This window comes from Muntiacus reevesi, chromosome 3, assembly GCF_963930625.1.
Source record: "Muntiacus reevesi chromosome 3, mMunRee1.1, whole genome shotgun sequence".
NCBI lineage: Eukaryota > Metazoa > Chordata > Mammalia > Artiodactyla > Cervidae > Muntiacus > Muntiacus reevesi.
In genome coordinates, this window is record NC_089251.1 from 76,679,255 (window position 1) to 76,704,567 (window position 25,313).

The 25,313-nt window shown below is 37.6% G+C and overlaps 2 protein-coding genes across 2 annotated transcripts in view; one reads left to right on the forward strand and one right to left on the reverse strand.

Moving 5' to 3' along the window:
- PLEKHH2 (pleckstrin homology, MyTH4 and FERM domain containing H2) overlaps positions 1-25,313 on the reverse strand; it is a 96,349-nt gene that overhangs the window by 61,562 nt on the left and 9,474 nt on the right. The window contains exons 3-6 of the mRNA XM_065929362.1: positions 14,063-14,125; positions 5,408-5,557; positions 3,820-3,903; positions 3,141-3,222 (exon numbers count right to left, since the gene is read on the reverse strand). Of these exons, the coding sequence (XP_065785434.1) occupies positions 3,141-3,222; positions 3,820-3,903; positions 5,408-5,557; positions 14,063-14,125 (379 nt within the window). The remainder of the gene's footprint in view (positions 1-3,140; positions 3,223-3,819; positions 3,904-5,407; positions 5,558-14,062; positions 14,126-25,313) is intronic.
- C1GALT1C1L (C1GALT1 specific chaperone 1 like) lies at positions 15,805-16,897 on the forward strand (the record flags this gene model as incomplete). Its single annotated transcript, XM_065927252.1, is given in 7 exon segments — positions 15,805-16,010; positions 16,012-16,154; positions 16,157-16,224; positions 16,226-16,381; positions 16,512-16,559; positions 16,561-16,607; positions 16,609-16,897. Coding segments are annotated over 7 exon segments (957 nt in total), but the record flags the coding sequence as incomplete, so codon positions are not given.

The window sequence follows — 25,313 nt, forward strand, 5'->3', positions numbered from 1 at the left end:
TCTATGACCATGATATGGAGAACCTTAATCACATAGAGGAAAAAAAGGGGAGGGGAAAGTTTCTAGACAGAGAATTCAGATAGCTGAGTGATTACTCAAGCACCTAGTGAAAGTGAAAGTGAAAGTCGCTCAGTTGTGTCCAGCTCTTTGTGATCCCATGGAATTCTCTAGGCCAGAGTACTGGTGTGGATAGCCTTTCCCGTCTCCAGAGGATCTTCCCAACCCAGGGATGGAACCCAGGTCTCCTGAATTGCAAGCGGCTTCTTTACCAGCTGAGCCACAAGGCAAGCTCAAGAATACTGGAGTGGGTAGCCTATCCCTTCTCCAGGGGATCTTTCTGACCCAGGAATCAAACCAGGGTCTCCTGCATTGCAGGCGGATTCTTTACCAACTGATCTATCAGGGAAGCCTGATAGAAAGCATCTAATCATGGGTTTAATTCATCTTCTAGGACTTCTAGCACTGCTATTTATAAGATTAAAAACATGGAGTTTTCAGCGATAGTAAGAAAAGTTTCCAAGAAATTAAATTCTCAACTCTGAAAGAGCACCAAAGGGTAAAGTTAAATAGTAACTGATAATTGAGTAGAGATACAAAAATATCTTTAAGCAGTGTCCACCTTCAGATGTATCTTTTAATATTTTCATATTGACCAAAGAACTCACAGAACTAATTCATGACATTTTAATAATCACATATGCACATGAAGTGAAGTGAAGTGAAGTCACGCAGTTGTGTCCGACTCTTTGCCATCCCGTGGACTGTAGCCCACCAGGCTCCTCTGTCCATGGGATTCTCCAGGCAAGAATACTGGAGTGGGTTGCCATTTCCTTCTCCAACATATACACATAGATATTTTGAAAGCACTACATCATATCTATATACGTCATATTTATTCTTCTCCAGTAATGCCTAGGTTCCAAGGATCAATAATCCTTAGCCTCCAAAACTAGAAGGCTACCAGTGAGGACTAGAATTGCAAGCAAAAAGTATCAGGGAAATAGCATTTTGTGATTAGGCTTAGTACATACGATCTATTTCAAAGAGGGTGAACAACACGAAGACCTAAAGCTTTACTTATAAATATGGAATTCCAGATCAACTAAGAAGAATACCAATTTTTTTTTTATTATACAGGTAGAGGAAATGTGTTACATAAGAAATATATTTTGGTCTTCATCCATGGTTCCTGGCACACAGCTCCTAAAACCCTTGGAATTTCCTAAGAGTGATAAAAATGTCTTTTGTTTTCATAACAAGCCCTTTCAAACACTTCTGAATATATATTAATGAGGCGATTTCTGGAAAGCCCTGAGATGGCCTCAGGAGGGGGTTGCCAGGGGAAACCAACCAAATCATGAGAGGGTTAGAAATTTCAGCCTCACCCCCCACCCCCTACCTCTGACCTCAGGGGAGGAGGAAAGGGGCTGGAGGTTGAATTGATCACCAGTGGCCAATGATTTCATCAATCATGCATCCCTACGTAGTGAAACCTCCATAAAACCTCAAAAGGATAGGGTTCAGGATGCTCCAAGTCGATGAACACATGGAGATGCTGGGAGGGTTTTTACCTGGTAAGAGCCTAGGAATTCTGTGCCCCTCCCCCCGTATCTTGCCCTATGCATCTCTTCTATCTGACTCTTCTTGAGCTACATCCTTTGTAATAAACCAGTAATCTAGGAAGTAAACTGAGTTCTGTGACCCTTTTTAGCAAATTATTGAACCCAAGGAAGGGATCTTGGGAAACTTGAATTTACAGTCTGTTAGACAGAAGCAAAACTATCCCTCTGTATTTGTGTGTGAGTTCAGTGCCTGACCAGAGTGGAGGTGGGTAGTTTTGTGGGGCTGAGGGATCTGGTGCTATCCAAGTAGATAAAGTTGGAAGTGCGTTAAATTTGTAGGACACCTAGTCGGTGTATGTTGAGAACTGAATAATTGCTTAGTGTAGGAAAAACTTGCACACATCTCATATCAGAAATATTAAGAGTCAGAAAACAGGAGTCTTTTCCCTTTACAGAATGACAGCAATAGATACTAACATGCAGTAGACAAAAGGCTTTCACACATCCTATGATCAACATCCCCCATGAAACTAGTTAGACACTATTACAATCACCATTTTACTGATGCAGGAAGAAAACTGGAGATATAACACAGCTATTTAATTGTGGGGCATTAAAGTTGATTTCAAAGCCCAAGTTCTTTCTACCACACCAGTATTCTTCCAATGCATTCTATGAAACTCCAGGGCTTTGCAGAAATGTTGCAGAGAAACAAGAAGAGGCAAGAAATGCAAGAAGAGGCATGGGTGAGACCAGGTCTGCAGAACTCTGGACCCATAACCCAATACAATTTTTACTTAAGATTCTACAGGAAAAAATGTTTTAAAAAGGGTTCTTCTAAGACTTCCCCAGCAGTCCAGTGTTTAAGACTCTGCCTTCCAAGGCAGGGGGTGTGGGTTCAATCCCTAGTCAGGGAACTAAGATCCCACATGCCACAGGGTACAACCAAAAAATTAAAAAATAAATTAAACTTGTTTTTTAAAAAATCACTCATTAAAAAAAGAAAGGGGTCTGCTGCTAAATAAAAGTGTGAAAAGCACTACCCTAGGCCATTGGTCTAAGAAGCACAAGCTAAATATACCCCCTGGTGACCTACCTTCTGGTCAGCTATATATGTACTTGCATGGTTATCACACCAATAGTGTATTAATAAGTAAATCTCTATCTTTAACTCTATTACCCATCCTTTGGCTTTGGAGTTAAAAAGAAAACAGGCCTAAGTATTGGAAAATGCAAAGAGCTTATTCACATAAAATATTGTGCAAAGTATTCAGGCTGTAAGAATTTCAATCACCAATGAGCACAACGCTATAAAGTGAAAATAGAAAACAACAAGACTGATTATTTTAAGTAAACATACCCCAAATTTAAATGTTCAAATTACCCTCTTTGGGTTATTCACTACTGTCTAGCTGTGCTCATATGGACATGTGGCTATTTAAATTTAAATCAATTCAAATTAAGTAAAATGTAAACTTCAGTTCCTTAAGTTGCACAAGTCATATTTTAAGTACTCAACAGTAAAATTCTACATAGGCAAATAAATCGAATTAGGCTACCTTAGTCAAGTGCCCATACCTTGTAGTTTTGACTGTATTGTTTTTATCTCTTCAGTTTGGTTTTGGTTGATCAAACGAAGATTCTGATTCTCCAATTCCAACTAAAAGAAAATAATTTCTAAAATGTACCAGTAAATTGTACCATTGAGAAAATGTTAATACCTCATTAAACATAAACAAAATACAAAAGAAATAACTAAACATCAGATGAATTTATCAGCACAGAATACCAACCTAGATAATTATGACTTTAATATTTATTCTTTCCAGAGCTAAAAGTTTTCAATGTTTTTCACGCCTATGCCTTTACCACTGTGAAGTTATTTTAAACCAAATTATTTCAGCATTTAGTCTGACATATAAACTAAATAATGTGTACCACTCAGATAATATTGAATACATTAATTTTATGAGAAATTAATATTCTCACTTATTCTTCTCTAATTACTTAAAGTTAACTATTTAGAACTAAAATCAACTAATTAGAACGAGGCTACTTAAGACCGATTATCATGATTCTATCAATCCTTTTGTAACTTTAGAATTGCATAAGCCATTAAAGTGAAAGCTACCTATCTCATATTAATCAAAAGTCAGCAGCACCACCAACTGATCAAAATTTTGTTTCAGATATTCTGATGACTGATCTATTTGAAAGAAAGAAAAGGTTAAGAAAAGATAAATATGGCAATAAATACCTCATTCAACTTAACTGTTACCCATTCTTTGATCTTAGCTGCTTTCTCTTCTATTATTTTAGCTTCTTGAATCCTTATTTGTTTCTGAAATAACATTAGCAATTTGTTTAGTTCAAACATAAGCTCACTGGCCTGGAAATAGTACAGTTACAGATATGAAAGACAAGTCTACTTAAAACTTGTTTCCAAGTTAAGATGTCTACCTTTAAATTACCAAAAGAGGATAAAATGAGAGTGGCTGTCCAGCAGACAGAATAATAAAAGCATACATATATATTTCTAGTTTTAACATCTGCTAGTCTTTCTCTGAAAGGTCACATGCCAAAATCAATCCACTGAATTTATCAATAAAATAAACCATTTCTGGAAACACCAGGGTTTAGAACAGTGGAAGAGAAGTCAACCAGCTGAGTGAGAGGAGAAATTAGAATCTCTTCTGGGGTATGGCTTGCTTCCCCCTCAAGTGCTATAGTTTTAAAAGGTTCAGAAAAAATAAAGATTGAGAAACTCTAGCTCACATCTTGGAAAAGGAAACGGCAAACCTCTTCAGTATTCTTGCCTGGAAAATTCCATGGACAGAGGAGCCTGGCGGTCTACAGTCCATGGGGTTGCAAAGAGGAGGACACGACCGAGCGACTGAGCACAGCTCACATCTGCCAACCTTTAAATCCAGCTATGGTCACAGAACTGCTGGGAATGTGACTATCATATAAATCCCAGTCGGTGGGGGCTGAAAACCACAGCTCTACAGCAACAGTGACATCCAGAGAAGTGAAAAAAAATGCTAAAAATAAATGATTAATCATTGAGTAATTTCATAGTGGTTATATCTAATTGATGCTAAATGACTTTTTTTTTTTTTTTTTTGCTAAATGACTTTTTAGGTTAATAACCTTAATGCAACTTTTTTCTTAAAAATTAAAAAAAAGAATATATACTATAAATTTGATCTCAATAGTGAAAGTGAAAGTGAGGTCGCTCAGTCGTGTCCAACTCTTTGCGACCCCGTGTACTGTAGCCCACCAGGCTCCTCCATCCATGGGATTCTCCAGGCAAGAATACTGGAGTGGGTAGCCATTTCCTTCTCCAGGGGATCTTCCTGACCCAGGAATTGAATCCAGGTCTCCCACACTGCAGGCAGTCGCTTTAACCTCTGTGCCACCAGGGAAGCCCTTAATCTCAAAAAAGTGATTTAAAAACAGTGTACACATTTCTAAGCAGAAGGATTAGTGTCAAACTCATGTTTAAAATTTAACCTTCCATTATACATTTCTAACACCCTAACAATCTAAAGCAAAGATTTATTGGAAACATTTTACAGGCATAAAGGCCTGCGGATAACCAAGTGTTTCCAACATAAAGACTCACATCCAGAAAGTGGTAGATACTGCCTTGGAATCATTCTGGACTTAAAGATAATGTATTTAACTTGCACTTTTCACCAGTAAATGTGATGCAATCTTAGGGGTTACCAAGTGAGATTTCTGACCAAAATTTAGAAATTTAGGCTTTCTCTTTTTAATTTTTGCAATTATGTATAAATGAATGCACATATTTAGGACTCTATGATGATCAGATTCTTCCTAACCTGCTCTTCAAGTTGCAGTTCCAAGTTTTGAATGATGTCTTCTTTTTCCTGTATTAGAGTTTCCAGATCTTGACACTTTTTATACAGTCTTGTCTCTGATTCACTGGTTTGAATATTAGCTGCTTTTAACTTCTCTTCCATAACTTGTACCTAAATTCAGAGGAGAAAATATTAAAACTATGCATGTACTTAATTTATCATAGTATTAAATTCAGATTTTACTTTAACATTAAATAGATTCCTAAAAGATACCATCATAAAAGGAAAACGGCAAACAGTTTTAATATTTAACAATTATAAAGTTTAAAGACTAGACTATTTTCCCAAGTGATGTTAATTCTGAGGTGTATGAGGATACATAAAAGATTCCGGATGGGATGGGGTGAGGAGGGAGGTGGAAGCGGGGTTCAAGATGGGGAACACGTGTACACCTATGGCTGATTCATGTCAATATATGGCAAAAACCACTACAATAATGTAAAGTAATTAGCTTCCAATTAAAATAAATAAATTAATTAAAAAAGAGTCTCAGAATATTGCTGTCATGTAAGGAAATGTACATGTTAATTAGATCTATGATAATATGCAAACTATCATATAAGCATAGAGTCAGAAAGTTTCCAGCCCTCATTTTTTCATATTTAAAAAAAGTAAGAATATCAAGTAAAAAAGTTGAATGGTGAGATAACACTCAGTTTGGAGGACCTAGTATAATAACACACCCTAGGAAAAAAAGCTGAACTTTAGGTGAAAAAGATACATATTTTTCAATGGAAAACAAAAGAACCTTAAAACCCCAATGATGAAGTCATAGAAAGTAAAAAAGCGTGACAGTCAAGATAGAGGTAGGAGAGTACAGTCTGTGAGAATTTACTGATTCAACACTTTAAAAAATATTCAATGAACACTTGCCAAGAGCCAGGCCTAGTCCAGGTCCTAAGAAGACATCAGTTTTAATAAAAAAGGCCCCCTCTCCCCCACAAATCTCTACCTGCATAGAAATTACCTTCTAGTAGGTAAGAGAGATCATAAATACAATAAAGATTAAAAATCACACAGTATGTTACAGATGGCAATAAAGCTAATGGGCAAAATAAAGCAAGACAAAAGAGATCGCTATACGACTAGGGACTGTTATGCTTCACTTTAATATCTAATATACACTGGCTCTGCTTGGATATTCTGCAAAACACATCTGGGTATACAAAATCTTTGGAGAGATATGTGTGATGCTAATATTAGTAAGAAAGAAAATAAAGTACTGGGCACAATACACAATATTAAGACTTTTATTCTATATACTCCCAATAGTTAAGAATGTAATTTTAGTCATGTTTCAGAATATAGGGGACAAAAAGAAAAACATATAAGGGCATTTCAGAAATTAAAGATGATAGTTAAGATGAGAAATCTTAAGCTATTAAAACATCTCTGAAAAATCACAATGGACTTACTTAAAGCTCAAAAATACTTGATTAATGAGGACTCCTAGAAGGAGGTGTTAAGGCTAGTTCAGTTTTGTTTTTTTAACCATGAGTACAAAGTTTCATTTGTGAATTCACTGTATAAATGTAAATTCAACTCAACTGCCAAAACTGTCCTATTTAAATACCACTCACATGGCTGGAAACTATGAAAATAAAAGTAGATCCAAAAAAATAGGAGAAAAAATGTATTCTACAATCCAAATGACAATTTTAAGTAACTTTAAGATTTAGATTTTTTAACATAATATAGCAGGCTTTTTGCAGGAACTTCAGACCAACAGGTCAAGGACAAAGGCCTATTTCAGAGATGTTGTCCTGAAAAAAGCCAGAGGCAGACAGAGAGCTGGAGAGTAAATACCAAAGGTCAGTCTTAGGATCGTATAGGTATTCTGTAGCTTTGGGAGCAAGGAAAGAAATCAGAGGCCAAGTTCAAAATGGTAGTTCTCCAAGGAGAAAGTAATAGATCATAATAGTCCAGAAAAACAAAATTAACTAAATATGAATAAAAGTAAATATTACCAGACCTACATCTACAGTCTCCTTTTATTAAGCTGGAGCAAGTCACCCTATGGACATTGGGCTGCCCCATAAAACTGTCCTACTATTACTTAGAAAAGATCTACAGTTCTGGAAAGCTATGACTTGGGAGGACTCTTCTTCCCTAAAAAACACATCCAACCTGAAAGGTGTTCTCATTTTATGAATGAATGCTATAGTCAGAGCTCCTTTGCTGCATCTTCGCCTTGTACAACTGTTTCATTAGACTATGACTTTTAGATAAACAACTTTCCTGGGCAAGAAAAATATTGACAGAAGTGGCAAAATCTCCTGGGGAGAGAGATCACAAAGTTGTTACAGGCAACCTTCCTACCAAAGGGTCCTGGTGAAACCAAGTTCCATAAGATTCACCAGCTTTCCTTAGCAACTAATGTGAATAAGAAGGTCTACAGAAAAGCTAAGAAGCCTACAGATAAACAAAGCGGCCTTTAAAAATATCTTACTACAAGTATACAGAAAATAGGCCAGATCTTCTTCCATTCACTTAACTTGAACCATATAAAAATGATTCCCTGGTGGCTCAGTGGTAAAGAATCGCCTGCCAAGGCAGGAGACACAGGAGATGTGGTTTTACCCCTGGGTCGGGAAGATCCGCTGGAGGAGGAAATGGCATCCCACTCCAGTGTTCTTGCCGGAAATCCCATGGACAGAAGAGCCTGGCAGGCTACAATGCATGGGGTTGCAAAGAGTCATACACAACTGAGCACACAAGTACATATAAAAATTTTAACTACTCAGAGACCGGTCAATAATAAACACTAAAAGAATTTAAATTAGTTATTATATAAACTCTTGCAATTATCAATATATGGATATTCTCCAGTGAGGAATGCTTTGTATTTTCAGGCTACCTTCTCTTACTTCAGGGGCGCCTCTGGTTACATCAAACCCTCAGCACACTCCTCAGCCATTTCCCCAGTCTTGATGGTGAGCTTTTGTGCAGCCAAGGGCTAATTTAGCAGGCTTGGGGTACATTCCCCGTACATTCCGAAAGAAAGAACTTGCCCTTGACTGTCTTCTGGGAAAGAACCTCTGAGCCCCTGGAATTTTCTTCCTGATAAGGTTTTCTTTATATATCTGATATATTGGGTCACACCAGTTAGTTTATGCTCAGTGTGATTTATACTGAATGTCTTTTTTATTTATGTGGGTCATGGGCCATGCTGTATCAGTTTGATCTCCGGAGGGGCTGGAGGTTGAGTAGCTAAAGTGGATATGCATTCCATGCCTATAAGACTGACCAGGGGAAGAGGTCTTGTAAGCACGGAATCAAAATTATGGACACCTAGGCTTGGATGACCAATCCTGGTTGGCAATGTGTCATATGTGTTGTCCGACATCACTGATGGAAGAATCAAGAACATTCCTGTGCAACTCCACTGTGAGAGGACTACTAGACGCTCATACCTGGTGTCTCCTGGACTCTGCCCTATGCGCATTTCTCCTTTGCTGAAGTTAATCTGTACTTTCACTGAAATAAACTGAAACCACTAGTATAACAGCTTTTCAGGATTCTATGACTCTTTCTGTGAATCATCAAACCCGAGGGTACTGTTGGGGACCCTGACGCAACTCCCAATGGTATTTTCCATTTTCTTGCCTATACTGGAGAAAGCAAAAGCTGCAAATATTGTTCCCATTGTAACTATCCATATCAATATTTCCGTTTTCCCACCTCTAACCTCATCCCTTCCTCTCCCACTACAGGTACTCAACATGTGAGTATATTTTTGAGTGGGGAGTGCAAGTTTCTATTCCTATGTAAGTATTGCAATTATGTGACAAAGACACTTAATCATTCCAAAATACAACAAAGAAATGGCTAAGGGTAGTTTGAATCCATACTATTTTCCAGTTATACAAAATTATTGCAAATTAATCATTCTAATCCTATTTTAAACAGTTTTTTCAGCAGAGTGCTCCATAATTTATGTAGTAAGGTCAGACCCATTCTCACTGAAAGTGAAAAGGAACATTGTTAAGTAGTTTTCCATATAACGAAGCAAATCATTATATGGTCCTAAATATTAGGATGACTGAGTAGTTATTTATTAAGAACCAGAAATGACTTGGATGCTAAGAACCAACTGTAAGAAAAGTAGATTAGCCCACATATTAGAAGGAAATTTAAATCTAACTCCTACTAAAACTGAATCAAACACAGGCAAGGGACTGGGTCCTAAAGATATAACTGAAAAGACAAAGTTTCTACAGGAGAAATTATCCACTCCTTTTTGGTTAGCATAAATTAGTGTATTAGATTGTACCAGGTAGCCCTAGTGGTAAAGAACCCATCTGCCAATGCAGGAGACAAGAGACAATCCCTGAGTCATGAAGATCCCCTGGAGGAGGGCACGACAACCCACTCCAGTATTCTTGCCTGGAGAATCCCATGGACAGAGGAGCCTGGCGGCCTACAGTCCACAGAGTCACAAAGGGTTGGACACGAATAAAGGGACTTAGCACACATGCATGCGTGCATACAACTGCCTAATCAGATAGTTGAGAAGGAATCCTGTATATCAGTGTCTCCCAAATGTGCTGTTTGCTTCTTTTCTGCCTCACTAGATTTCTCATAAACAGTACTGGGTTGAATTGCACATAACTGCTTTCAAAATTTATAAACAACAACAATAAAGATGTACTACAACATTGCCAGGATATCTCTGGAAGAATGTGTGATTCTTTTTTCTACAGGCAATTTATTTGATGGTTATGCAGGTGAAGCCCACACATTTAATACACAAGGGAAAAAATGTACAAAGTTAAAGTGTAGAGTTGAACTGGTTGCAGCTGACAATTGCTTTTTGTGAGGAAACATTCTTTCTAGGTTAATATAAATACAGTTTAAGTCTTAGGATATGGCTCAATGACAAAGGATAAGCTGGATTTAAGCAACATAAACAGCAGATAGGCTGCAGTCCCATGGAAACTGTTGAAGAGAGCAAAAGACTCAGTTACTCTAAGTTAATAATATTTACTTAGTCTTAACAAAGTAAGACTAAGGCAAAAACAAAGGCAAAAAAAAAGGGTAATATAATCAGTGCCTTAGAATTAACTTGCTCTCTGTTTATATTTGCTGTTAACTTTCAGATTCATTATGAAATATTTAAGCCAAAAATTCTTCTGAAGCATAACAAAATAGGTACTGTATAAATTTAAAGTGTTATGACAAAAAGCAATATCTACTGATTGATTATATGGAAACTCTGGGAGATAACTATTGACTTTTTCACCCGGGTCAGGGTGGGGGCGGGGGGGCATTAGTAGTGTTACTTTAAGGCAGTATATCTAAAATAACCAATAATTTTCCCTAAAATTTTATAATTTTATAAAATTGTATAATTTTCCCTAAAAATGTGGCAAATAGAATGAAATAATTTTATACTTGATATCCTCAAAGTGAAAGTCACTCAGTCGTGTCCAATTCTTTGTGACCCCATGGACTACACAGTCTATGGAATTCTCCAGGCCAGAATACTGGAATAGGGAGCCATGCCCTTCTCCAGGGGATCTTCCGAACCCAGGGATCGAACCCACTGCAGGTGGATTCTTTACCAGCTGAGCCACCAGGGAAGCCCAATATCCTCAAAGGACAACTTCAAATAAGAAATTCTTCTTGTTAACTTCTTAAGACCAGAAGTTGGGCACTGATGGCTACAAACTGCCATGGTTTCCTTTCTTTAAATTAGGAATAAGGATTCCTTTTTTCTTTCAAGATCCAGTGAACCAAACAGGAGGAAAATTAAAACTACAAATTAAAAAAAAAAAGATATTTAATTTACTTTAATTTTCAGAACTAAATAAATTTGCTGCATATATCAATTTAGAAAGTTAACTTAGGAAAAGGCAAAACAAAAACATCTTTAATTTTTTTCTTTTTTTCCTATAATACAGGCAGTTAAATGGGAAAAAGGGAAGGGAAGGGAGGGAAAGGGAGGGGAAAAGAAAGGAAAAGTAGCAGAACAGACAGAGATGCATGGAGACAGCCATGGGCGCAGCAATCAAGAGGGATGTCACCAGGAAAGGATAAAGTCAGGGAAAGACAGTGAAGGAGACACGGAAGTTAGAGAGGCTGACAAAAGGACAAATAAGTGCTGCAAAGCTTCAGGGTGAACTGCGACACATATAAAGAGCCCACTACAGAAAAAGACATTTGGTATAGAGTGACAGGGGCTTCCCTGTGGCACTAGAGGTAAAGAAGCCAATTGCCAGTGCAGGAAACATAAGAGAAATGGGATCGATCCCTGGGTCGGGAAGATCCCCCTAGAGGAGGGCACAGCAACGCACTCCAGTATTCTTGCCTGGAGAATTCCATGGACAGAGGAGCCTGGCGGGCTACAGTCACAGGGCTGCAGAGACGGACACGATTGAAACCAAGACGGACACGACTGAAGCAACTTAGCACGCATGCATAGAGTGACAGAATGAGGTAAATGCAACAATTTTCCTCTTAGAATATAAGTGGCCTTTAATGACTTTACTGTTAATTATTGGCTTTTTCTAGATATAAGTAATTACTACTTGGTCCCATCAGCTAAGGAATATAAAATACAAACACCAAGCACAGCTTACATCCTTACCATTTACTACCAGTACTTGTATCAATATCTACATTTGAGGTTTTAAAGAATTATGGCTAACTTTTTGGTGAGGTGATGGTACCTGCAGTTATGACTTTTAAGTCTTTATTTTTAGATGGGATGCTGAAACACGTAGGTAGAATGATGTGCTATCTGGGATTTGTTTCAAAATAACCTTGAATAGGGACAGGGAGGCAAAAAGTGGGTGGGGTATAGACTTGCTGTGAGTCAACTAATTGCTGAAGTTGCTGCTGCTGCTGCTGCTAAGTCACGTCAGTCGTGTCCGACTCTGTGCGACCCCACAGACGGCAGCCCACCAGGCTCCTGTCCCTGGGATTCTCCAGGCAAGAACACTGGAGTGGGTGAAGTTGATGATGGGGGTTCGTTATCTATTTTCTCTACTCTTAACAGTGGTTGGATTTTGCATAATAAAGTTTAAAGATCTTATTTTCAAGTATAATTAATTTAAGAAAATTAAGGGGGCTTCCCTGGTGGCTCAGCAGTAAAAAAAAAAAATCTACCTGCCAATGCAGGAGACAAGAGTTGGATCTCTGATTCGGGAAGATCCCACATGCCACGGAGCAACTAAACCCATGCACCCCAACTACTGGGCCTGTCTTCCAGAGCCCGGGAGCCACAAACACTGAAGCCCGCATGCCCTAGAGCCCATGCTCTGCAACAAGAGAAACCACCACAATGAGCAACGCGGGCACCCCAGCTAGAGCGTAGCCGCCACTCGCCGCAGCTAGGGAGGAGCCTGCGAAGCAACAAAGACGCAGCACAGCCAAAAGCAAACTTAATTAATAAAGTTATTTTTTAGAGAAAAGAAAACTAAGGATTAGGTTAAATTGGGTTAAGTTAGTCAGGCCACTAAAACAATCTACTGTGTAAAATTAAATCTTTTAGATGAAAATAAGGTTTGGTAGTAGTCAAGTTGAAGAAACAAATATAACAAACCTAGAGCAAGTGTAAGAAATTTAATATACACTTCTGAGAAGAAACAATTTTGTACTTAAGACTTCTGAAATTCTTGACTTGACTGAATCTGACAGAGATCTTTTCATAAAATGTGAATTTATCAATGTATGCTCCTTAGGCAAATTTTAAGGCTGGCAGGCTCATCCAAACCGCTCATTTCACTGTGGGCAAGGCCTAGGAAGGGCTAAGTGACTCATCAAAACTTTATTTTTTCAGAGTAAAAGTAGTACCAGAACCAAAAACTAGAAAAGTATGAGGATATACAAAAAGAAACCAATCATCTATAATTCCATCTATAATTATAACTCCTGTTAAATTTTGGTGTTTCCTAACAGTTTTTTTTTTTACTCACCCTGCCCCCACATCTATTAACATGTTAAATACAAAAATCTGTATATATTTTCCCCAATATAACTCTAAACATCTTTTCACATTGGCTCAGTCGGTAAAGAATCTGTGCAATGCAGGAAACCCGGGTTTGATTCCTGGGTCACGAAGATCCCCTGGAGAAGGAGATGGCAACCCACCCCAGTATTCTTGCCTGGAAAATCCTATGGACAGAGAAGCCTCGCAGCTACAGTCCATGGGGTCACGAGAGTTGGACACAACTTAGGGACTAAACCACCACCACCAATTGTTATTTTTAATGGCTGTTTAATATTTCATGGAATAGATACAGTTCACTAATTCATTCTCCTATAATATTGCAGTCATATTGTTTCCAACTCTTTATTACTATAACTAAAGCTGCCATGAACATCTTCATACATAAAATGTCATTATGGTTAGGCATAACCATAAAATTCATATTTGAGTTTCTTTAATAAGTAAAACTTCCTAATAGAAGCATTTGTGACCTTTTGAAAATTTGTTAAGGGGCAAAACAAAGTCAGAGTCTACATTTTCTCTATGGAGCTAGCTCATAAACAGTAAAAATTACAAAATGAAGAGGACAGCTGAAAACTATTTTCAAGATTATTTTGGGCAAAACAATGCTTACATTGGTAGAGGCAAAAAAAAAAAATTTTTTAACCAAAACTATACCCTACCTGTTGAAAAGCTTTTTCTGCTTGACGCTCAGCATCAATAACTTGTCTCTCAAGCTGTTGCATCTGAAATGTGAGAAAAGACATAAAACATAGAAAAATTCGTATTTCCCTTTTGGAATTCTTTAAGAACACTTAAAGTACTTCAGTGGATATTAATTGCATAGAATTTAGCACATTAAAGGTTCTTTCAGGGCATATGTAAAAATTGATCAAACAAAATACCAAAATTTTGATACTATTTGCAATATGTACTACATGAGTATTAACCAGTATAATTTTCTTCATTGGATTATATGTTAGAAATTACTGGTCATCATATTTTAAGAACAGTTAAAATCTAAGATAATAGTAAGACCTCAAATGTCATATTGCTTTGCTGACCAAAAAGTCCCAATGATGGGGGGAGGGATAAATTAGGAATTTGGGCTGGTGGCTCAGACGGTAAAGAATATGCCTGCAATGTGAGAGACCCAGGTTCGATCCCTGGGTTGGGAAAGTCATCTGGAGAAGGAATTGGCAACCCATGCCAGTATTTTTGCCTAGAGAATTCCATGGACAGAGGAGCCTGGCAGGCTACAGTCTATGGGGTCACAAAGAGCTGGACATGAGTGATCAACTAACATATATACATTACTATACATAAAACAGATAACCAACAAAGACATACTATATAGTACCAGGACTATACTCAATATTTTGTAATAACCTATATAGGAAAAGAGTCTGAAAAAGAATATACATGTACATACATATATATGTAAACTGATGGGATGTTCCTGGTGGTCCAGAGGCTAAGACTCTGCACTCCCAAAATGCAAGGAGCTCAGGTTCAATCACTGCTTGGGGAACTAGATCCCACATGCTGCAACTAAGACATAGTACAGCCAAATAAATAGATTTTTTTAAAAAAAACCTGAATCACTTGGCTGTATACTTGAAACTAACAACACTATAAATCAACTATACTTCCATAAAAAATAAATAATAAAAAAATTTATAAAGAACAAAAAAAAAAAAAAGAAAAAAGATGCACTGAAACAGGCTTAATATAGGGGGAAAAAGCCCCAGTGATATCAGAGTGGTACATTTTCATAAGCTTCATGGGTGGTATGTATAAGTCACAACTGAGTAGCTTTAATTCTTAAAGATTGTGATAGAAAGAATATAGAAGATACTCTGATAAAATATACATATGTCCACAAAAGCATACAGCACAGAGGTTGAAAAAACATCTGGGTATTTTTTTAAAGTTCTGTGGATAATAAAATGTTTGAAGATTTCAGAGGGTGGGAAATTAAAAAAACTTTGGAGATTTTAAGTAAAATACTAAACTGAATATAAGTAAAAAAACAAAAGTCTTAAAAAGGATCTAATACCAATTAACATAATACACAATGATGATGTAAAACTAAATTTTGAATTATTCTTTTCTGAGTGTTGAAGTCGCAACACTGGAGCCATCTGTGGCTCAACCCATGCTGTCACTTTTATTGTTGGCTGACATTCTCAGATGCCCTGAACTTCTAGAGCATCTCAAACTCACAGCATCCTGGGTGTGATACAATGGCACCCATGGCTGATACAACAGATCGCCCTCTTCTCAAAACCATGGAGGAGAGGCCTCCTGCAGCAGGAAGCAAGGCTGCCAGCTCTGGACCACATGGGTGACAGGAATCCCAACTGAGGCGTGTATTGTTCTCAATGCCTGAAAGATGGTTTCCGTTATGAACATATAATTTTTTAAAGCTGTACTGGTTGGGAGCATTTGCTGCATTGTGATATTTATGTTTGGGCAAATTACCAGTCGACACAGGTAAAACTCAAGACCATGATGAACACCATCACTTCGCCCACCTAACAGAAAAGATCTCTTAAACATTTCAGAAGTGCAGCACATGGAACTTAGTAAAAGTATCTGTATTTTCTGTATCATCCATGAAAACCCGATGGCATCACTGGGTACTCAAAGGATTGTATACCAAACACTGTGACAAAGCAGAGCACCATAATACTAAAAATAAAAAACGATGGTCTAAGATAAAAAATGACACGTGGACACAGACGAGGAAAATGTACAAATATGTCTCTGGAAAGACAGCAACAGCCACAACTGGTTCTTTCTTGCACATCCCACCATATTTACTGTCACTGAAAACTCAAGAGTATATGCAGTTTACTAAGGATGTATCTCAGCCCTTCTGTCTGGGCCACACTGTGACATCTGGTAACCTTGATTTCATGACAGTAGAAGGAGGAGTTGCTTTAACTATGGAGGCTATGAAAAGAATTACAGACTTCTGAATAAGGCTGCAAGCATGCGTGCTAAGTCACTTAGACGTGTCTAACTCTGGGACCCTGTGCACTATAGCCCACCAGGCTCCTCTGTCCATGGGATTCTCCAGGCAAGAATACTGGAATGAGTTACCATTTCCTTCTCCAGGGAAATAAGTCTGAAAAGTATGCAAATCAAAGTGTGATTTGGAACTTATCAGAAGATACGCATCTTAGCAGTCTGCCTGAAATATGCAGGAGTTCCTGCAGAAAGTAGAGGATTCCAAAGGAAGAATTCTATTTAACACAAAACCAACTACACATCTTATTCAAGAGACAATGCCTCATAACCCTGAGCAAGTAGTAGAAGGCTGCTGTTCAGATACAGCTATTACTTTTAATGGACTGACTCCCGAAAATATGATAGTAATGACATATGGTGTGTACCAGCCTAGAGCATTTGGACATTATTTTAGCAACACACTGATTTTCTTGTCCCCAGATGATTCAGAAAATCACAGAGGACTGGGGAATAATAGAACTGTGCTGTCCAAGAGCACTTGAAATGTGGCTAGTCCAAATTGAAATGTGGTAGAACTGTAAAATACACACTTCATTCAATAACACAGTATTTGAAAACCTATTACAAAAAGAATAAAAATCTCAGTAATTGTTCATATTGACTCATGTTGAAATAATATTTTAATGTCACATTAAATAAAATATAATATTAAAATTAATTTAATATACTGTTTCTTTTTCATTTTATTAATGCTATTAGAAATTTTTAAATTACATATGTTTCTCACTTTATATTTCTATTCGATAATAAAAGTGTAAAACATTCCATTGTAACTATATATGGCAATTTAACTGCCTGTCCACATAGCAATATTTTTTTAAGGTAGTTTATTGCAAGGATCTAGATTCTGGAAGAATTTTTGAATATTTGGATACATAAATAAGTATTTCCCAAGTGCATTCTCTGGACCTCAAATCACCTTTAATTTTTGTGAAGATATTTCCAGGTGGCACTAGTGGTAAAGAATCCACCTTCCAGTACAGGAGACGCAAGAAACGCAGGTTTGATCCCTGAGTCGGGAAGATTCCCTGGAGAGGGAAATGGCAACCCACTCCAGTATTCATGCCTAGATAATCTCATGGACAGAAAAGCCTGGTGGGCTACAGTCTATGAGGTCGCAAACAGTTGGACATGACTGAGCACATCAACACAGCACACTTCATGTTTCATAAACAAGCACTGTTGTCTAAAAACATTTTATTGAGTCTGTTACAGACTATCGTATTACATAAAGAAGCTGGACAAGCAATGTATCTCCTGTCTAGGACAGTCCTTAAACAAAAAAATTAACTGACATGCACACACTGACATCACATTCTTTCACTACTGACAATATGCTGACAACTGTCATTTCTACAATGCAACGACATTGTGTTTTCAGAGGAATTTCTACACTTGTGCAGCCTTGTCGCCAATTTTGAATATTTTTGAGATTTCCAGGGAAAACAGGAAAATCCACAAATGCGTTGCTGCTTTGTAAACTTTGGCTAGTGAAAATAAATGACTGACATACCTATGAGAATGGCCGAAATCCAGAACACCGACAATACCAAATGCTAGCAAGAATGTGGAAGAACAGGAACTCTCATTCACTGCATGCTTTCTTATAAAATTAAACATACTCTATCATACTATCCAGCAAGTGTGCTCCTCGGTATTTACCCAAAGGAGTTGAAAACTTATGTTCATATAAAAACTTTCACACAGATATTTACAGCAGTTTTATTCATAATTGCCAAAACTTGGAAGCCATCAAGATTTCCTTCAATAGATGACTGGATAGATAAACTGTGGTATAACCAGACAATAAAATATTATTTACTGCTAAAAGGAAACAAGCTATCAAGCTATGAAAAGGCATGAAGGAAACGTAAAACATATTATTAAGTGAAAGAAGCCAAACTGAAAAGGCCACATAAAGTATGATTCCAACTACATAACATTCTGGAAAACTATGGAGACAATAGAAGGATCAGTGGTTGTGAGGGTGGGGCTGGGGGAGAGCGTGGAGAGGGATGAATAAGCAGAGCACAGAAGCTTTTTAGGACAGTGAAAGTACTCTGCTGGAGAGGGAAATGGCCACCCACCCCAGTATTCTTGCCTGCAGAATCTCATGGACAGAGGCTACAGGCCATGGGGTCACAAAAAGTCAGACATGACTGAGTGACTAACACCACTCCACTAAATACTCTGTATGATACCATCATAATACACACATGTCACTATACACTGTCCAAACCCATGGAATGTACAACACCAAGAGTGAGACTATGAACTCTGGGTGATGATAATGTGTCGATGTAGGTTGAACAATTCGTAACATGTACCTCTCTGGTGAGGAATGTTAGTAATGGGGATGGCTAACTATGGAGAACAGTGTGGAGATTTCTTTTAAAAACTGGAAATAGAACTGCCATACAACCCAGCAATCCCACTGCTGGGCAAACACACTGAGGAAACCAGAATTGAAAGAGATGTGTACCCCCATGTTCATCACAGCACTGTTTACAATAGCCAGGACACGGAAGCAACCTAGATATCCATCAGCAGACGAATGGATAAGAACGTTGTGGTACATATACACCATGGAGTATTACTCAGCCATTAAAAAGAACGCAATTGAGTCAGTTCTAATGAGGTGGATGAAACTGGAGCCTATTACACAGAGTGAAGTAAGCCAGAAAGAAAAACACCAATACAGTATATTAATGCATATATATGGAGTTTAGAAAGATGGTAACAACGACCCTATCAACTCTGTGGGAAAAGGCGAGGGTGGGATGATTTGAGAGAATAGCAGTGAAACATGTATATTACCATATGTGAAACAGATGACCAGTCCAAGTTTGATGCATGAAGCAGGGCACTCAAAGCCGGTGCACTGGGACAACCCAGAGGGATGGGATGGGGAGGGAGGTGGGAGGGGGATTCAGGATGGGGGACTCATGTACACCCAAGGCTGATTCACGTCAATGTATGGCAAAACCATCACAATATTGTAAAGTAATTAGCCTCCAATTAAAATAAATAAATTTTAAAAAAGAAAAAAAATAATGAGGATGGCTATACATATGTGGGGGCAGAGAATACATGAAAAATTTGTATCTTCCACCCAATTTTTCTGTGAATCCTAAGATGCTCTAAAAAGACAAAGTCTTAATAATAGTCATTTTTTAAAAAGATTGAATAATTTCTCAAAAAAAAAAAAGATTGAATAATTTCTCAAGGGGGACACTTTGAATGTTTGCCCCCCACCCCAGCAAATTCACATCTTGGAATCTTAATGCCCAATGTGATGGTGATTAAACCTTGAGGGTGGGCCCCTCATGAACTGCGTTAGTGCTTTTATTATAGAGATTCTACAGAGCTCCCAGCCCCTTCTGCCAGGTAACAGTGCAAGAAGTCAAGTGACCCAGACCAGGGCCCTAACCTGACTATGCTGGAATCCTGGTATCATACCTCCAGCCTCCAAAACTGGGAGAAATAAGATTTCTATTGTTTGTAAGCTACATATTCTGTTGTTATTTTGTTACAGCAATCCCCACAGACTAAGACAGAGAATTGGTTCTGAGAGTGAGGTGCTGCTTAACAAATATCTAAAAATGTGGAAGCAATTTTGGAACTGGGTAATAGATAGAGACTGGAAGAATTTCAAGGTGCATGGTAGAAAAAACCTACATGACCATGAACAGACCATTAAAGCAATTCTGGTGAGAGGTCAGAAGAACAGGAAAGCTATAGAGAAAGCCTCAATCTTCCTGGAGTGCATAGCTAAGGATTGTGAACAGATTGTTGATAGAAATGATGGCTGGTAAACGCTCTTCTGATGAGATCAGGTGGACATGAGGAACATATCACTGGAAACCAGAGGAAAAGTGAGACCAGAGCCTACAATAAGCACTGGAGCATCCTGAACTTCTCCCCTAGAGCTGAATGCCCTGCACAACCCTGTAAAGACCTACAGGGGAAGTGAGTGTGGGGCTGGGAATAGTGCGTATTAATGGAAAACATGTGGCCCTTAGAGCCAACTAGTTCTCTGAAACATTCTCATTTATACCCATGTGCCCAATGTGCAGCAGCTAAGCATTTACTTCCTGTTAAAAGACTGAATGTTCTTCTCCTATAAAGTTGAATAAATTACTTGAAGGACTCTAGTCCAACAACTGTGGCATTTATGGGCTCATGGTGTAATAAGCAGTCTCAGACCCACTCATTCTAAAGCAAATATTGATAGTCAACCAGCACTGATTTTATACACAATTGTTGGTCAACTTTTCAGATATCCCATCCTTAAATATAAATGGACCACCAAAGATCATCAGACATTTGAGAAAAGCTTGCAACCTGAAAAAGAAAAAGCAAACTGAAAAGTGGAAAATAATCTCAGAGGAAAGAAAAATAATTCAAGGAAGAGAACTTAAAAAGAATTAAAATTAGAGTTCAGGAACCAGGAATTTTCAAATACATTATTTCGTAGCGATGTCATAGACAGAAATTGTCATTCCAATTAGAAATACCAGGAAATTGGTGTTTCGAATGCCCCCAGCCAGTGACATGGATGGGATGTGAGCCTTCATGTTCAGAATCCCTAGTGCTCTTTTAGTTGAACCACAGCTGCTTAGGTATTTATAAACTCCACCCACAGTGTATAGTTATACAGAACCAAATGTAAATCAGTCCCAGATACATGAAACCACAAAATCCTTGGCTGGAAAGCATCTGTCTTGATTTTTGTCCCTTGTATTCTATTCTTTTGGCGTAGGAATCTTTTATTAGCAACTTAAAATCATTAACATTCATAATAGGAACAATTTTAAGCTGCATGGTCTCAAGAAACCTACTGCAGAAGGAAACACACCATTTAAAAAAAAAAAATTGTCATCAAAAATAATATCCTCAGGATTTCCCTGGTGGTCCAGTGGCTAAGATCTGCAACTCCCAATGCAGGGTACCCAGATTTGATCCCTGGTCAGGGAACTAGATCCCACATGCCACAACTAAAGGTTCTGCATGCTGCAACTAAGACCTGGTGCAGCCAAATAAATAAATAAAAATGTAAAAATAGTAATAAGAGCCTCAATCAATAGCCCCTAAATAAAGTTATTTAAAATAACTTTAAATCAGCCTGAAAATCTCATTATTATTATACGTACAATTTTCATTGTGTGTTAGTTGCTCAGCCATGTCCAACTCTTTGTGACCCCATGGACTGTAGCCCACCAAGCTCCTCTGTCCATGGGATTTTCCAGGCAAGAGTACCGGAGGGGGTTACCATTGCCTTCTCCAGGGAATCTTCCTGACCCCGGATTGAACCTGGGTCTTCCAAACTGCAGGCAGATTCTTTACTATCTGAGCCACCAGGGAATGTGCTGTGAAATATTAGGTGGGGCAAAAGAGTAACAGGACATGTGTGATTTAAACAGGATAACCGTGGTGTTGACTGGACTTTTATATGAAAGCGAACACAATGCTGTCCAGGGACTCCTTATTCCTAGACAAGAATCCTAGACCACCTCAGGGAAATCACATTGACAAGAGGAAGGTCAAGTGGCAGGAACCGCCAGGCAGCAATGTTGTATCAGATAAAGGCAGCATTAGGTTATAGGAGCCATGCTGATGCCTAAAGGGAAAATTCTTCACTTGTTTCACCTTTTTTTTTTTTTTCACTGAAAATCTAACTAATAGGAAATAACATTCACTTCAACAGAAAAAAAAACTTTCCCTTTCCCTCCCTGACTCTGAAAATGAACTAGTAATACTATAAAGTAGAAAACTACTTAAATCTCAGCTTCCCTGAAGAGTTTATGTTTGGCATACTAGAGATATTTCCAACACCATTCCTTAAATTCCTCCAAAGACCTCTCCCACTTACAGCAGGATTTGCCCAACATTTCAATAAGGACTTTTTCTTCACAAGCTTCAGTATTCAAAGTTACTTGGAAATTGTAATGGAAAAATAAATAAGGTGAAAAAAATAGTTTAAAAAGATCTCATGTATTCTCCTAATCCTAACCTCCAAAATATATAATGTATATAAAATTGAAATCCATCTTTAATTATAGGAACATTCTGAGATCCTCTCACACATTTTTCCTAAAAAAATTCAGAAAGATGTCTATCAATCTATAGTTATACTATTTTAGTTTTTAAATAATAAAATAGTTATTTTTATTATTATTTAAAATAATAAAATAAAATATTTTAAATAATAAAAAATAATTATAATTTTTAGGTCATCTCCTTGTACACTTAACCAGTGTGTCCAGTCAGAAAGATACAGGAAAATAATAGTGAGTTCCTTCTATATGCCAGGCACTCTTTTAGCTGCATCACAAAAAAAAGTGTGAAAGATCTAAGGTTTTATGCCAACTGTGCTATTTGTTACCTGTGTGATACTGGGCCTACTGCTCAAATACTCTGTCTTAATGTCAACATCTTTAGATTGTGGATAATAATAGTTACCTCACAGAGTTACTCTGAGGTTTAAACTAGCCAATGGTTGTAGTCAAGGCTTAGGATCCATAGTTGGCACCTAGTGTTAGCTGTCTTATAATCAATGCCAAGAAGAAAGAACTAAGAACCAGAACTGTAGCAGAAAAGAAAAGTTGGACAGAATTTCTGGCAAAGAGCTGAGGAATCAAATTAGTATTCTCTCAAGAATCTTCAGCTTTAGGCCTGCATCCATCTGGAGGGAAGGTACAGAGAACTATTAGGAAGAATCCTTGGGGCAAACTGGTTCTAACACAAAACCAAAGATCACAGATGGGAACAGACTAGCCTCTGGAACGCGATATTTGACTCAAGTTGGGTTGGCATGCAGAAGCAATGCAACGGGGTTTGCCTTGAAAAATACGTAACATTATGTAAACTGTTATTACTACATACGTACAAACATCCTAACTTACACAGACATATGCTGCCAAGCAGAGATGGATTTATATGTTGTGTGACTGAAAAGAAGACAACAGATGAGTTGGTAAGAATATCAGAGAAAGCAAGGAATGTGGTAATAAAACTAGGTTAGAGATGTCATACAGGGTGATGACTAAGCATTCAGGCTCTAAAAACAAAATGCTGCACTTGCTTGCTCAGTCACGTCCTACTGTTTGCCACTCCATTGACTGTAGCTGGCCAGGCTCCTCTGTCCATGGGGATTCTTAGGCAAGAATACTGGAGGGGGTTGCCATGCCTTCCTCCAGGGGATCTTCCCAACCCAGGATTTGAACCGGGGTCTCTGGCATTGCAGGTTTTACTGGGTGAGCTACCAGGGAAGTCCCCAAAACAAAATGCCTATTTACAAATATTGGCCAAATATTGGCTTCATCATTTACATTTTAGCATGAACTCAGCCAAGGTAAATAACTTTTATGTGCCTTAGTTTCCTCTTGTGTAAATATGAATAATATTAATATATACCTCATAGGCCGTTATAAAGATTAAAAAATTATATATATAAAGTACTTAGAAGATTGCCCAGCACATAGTAAGCATCAGTTCCCTAATCTGTAAAACGGGAACAATAACACTTATTACTTCATAGGTTGTTATAATAACTAAGTAAGTCATATCTGTACAGTGCTTAGTACATAATAAATCAGTATTTGGTATTTTTATTTTAATACCAGTATTTGGTATTTTTATGGGTGGGTACCAAAAATAAATTTTAATCCAGAGAAAAAATTAGCGAAAAATACAGAAAATATCATGAAAAAGTGTTATTCCTATTTTGGTGTTGAATATATTTACTGGGAAGCCATGAGTAACTTGGCATGTTTATCCTCTTTCCCCTGTATAAAACACATATGAATCACTCCATCTCTGAGATCTGTCAAAGGATTTAAGACAAATAAAATTACAGAAGACACCAAAAAAAGGAAGAAGAAAAAGAAACCACACCTAAAACAGCAATTCTGAAATAATATTCCTCTCAATCTTCATTCACTGACAAAGCAAAAAGAAAACTTAGTAACTAAATTAATGACCAAAAACTATTTACAATCTTACTTACAGAGAAAATTACATTTTTAAGATTGACAAAATGGGCACTCACAAAGAAATTTCCTATGACAAGCCTACTGAAGAACAAAACAAATGTTGGCATTAAGAATTTAAAGGTCAATTAACTGGAATCCAAATAAGCATAACTTTTTATATCTTCTTATAAAGAAAGTCCATAAAGAAACCAGGAGAGTACAACAGTCAAGGGAACCAAGAAAATTTTAAGTAGGGGGCTGTGGTCAACAGTGGGCCAACTGTTGAAGGGCTGAGGTACCTGAAACACTTGGGAAGTGTCCAGTGAGGTTGAGCAGCAAGATTATGATTACCGATATTGCTGAAATCACTACAAGGGGGACAATCATAGTACAACCTGGGAAATGATTTTTACAGAGAGAGGAGCAAAAGACAAAGCATGAGTCACTAACTCTGAGTTAGGATAAGCTTTCCCAACTTGGAGATAATCAAACTGGGATTTTTTTCAAGTTAAAATTTTTTATTTTAATAGTGACAAATAAAGTAAATTGATAGTGGGGATTCATTCCACAAAACCTATGACCAGGTCATCCTCGAGCCCAAAGTGAATAGAGTAACTTCAGTCTTTCCATCTAAAAGCTGTTAGTGCACAAAATTTAAGAAGATACATATGAAAGTTTAAACTGAATGGTGTTTTACTGGATTTTATTACAATTCTTCTGTGCTAAGAGATTCTTGGTTAACAATGCAAGTAAGATTTAACATGATGTTTAGAGATGTGATATGTGTACCAGTCTCCACTCTAAAAGGATTATGCAGGCTAGAGTTTAAGACACCACCTGTAAGTTCTCCTGGTCAGTTCTGAATGATCATTAACACCATTTATACAGCCATCCAAACACTGCCAATACAAATATAATGTGAGTC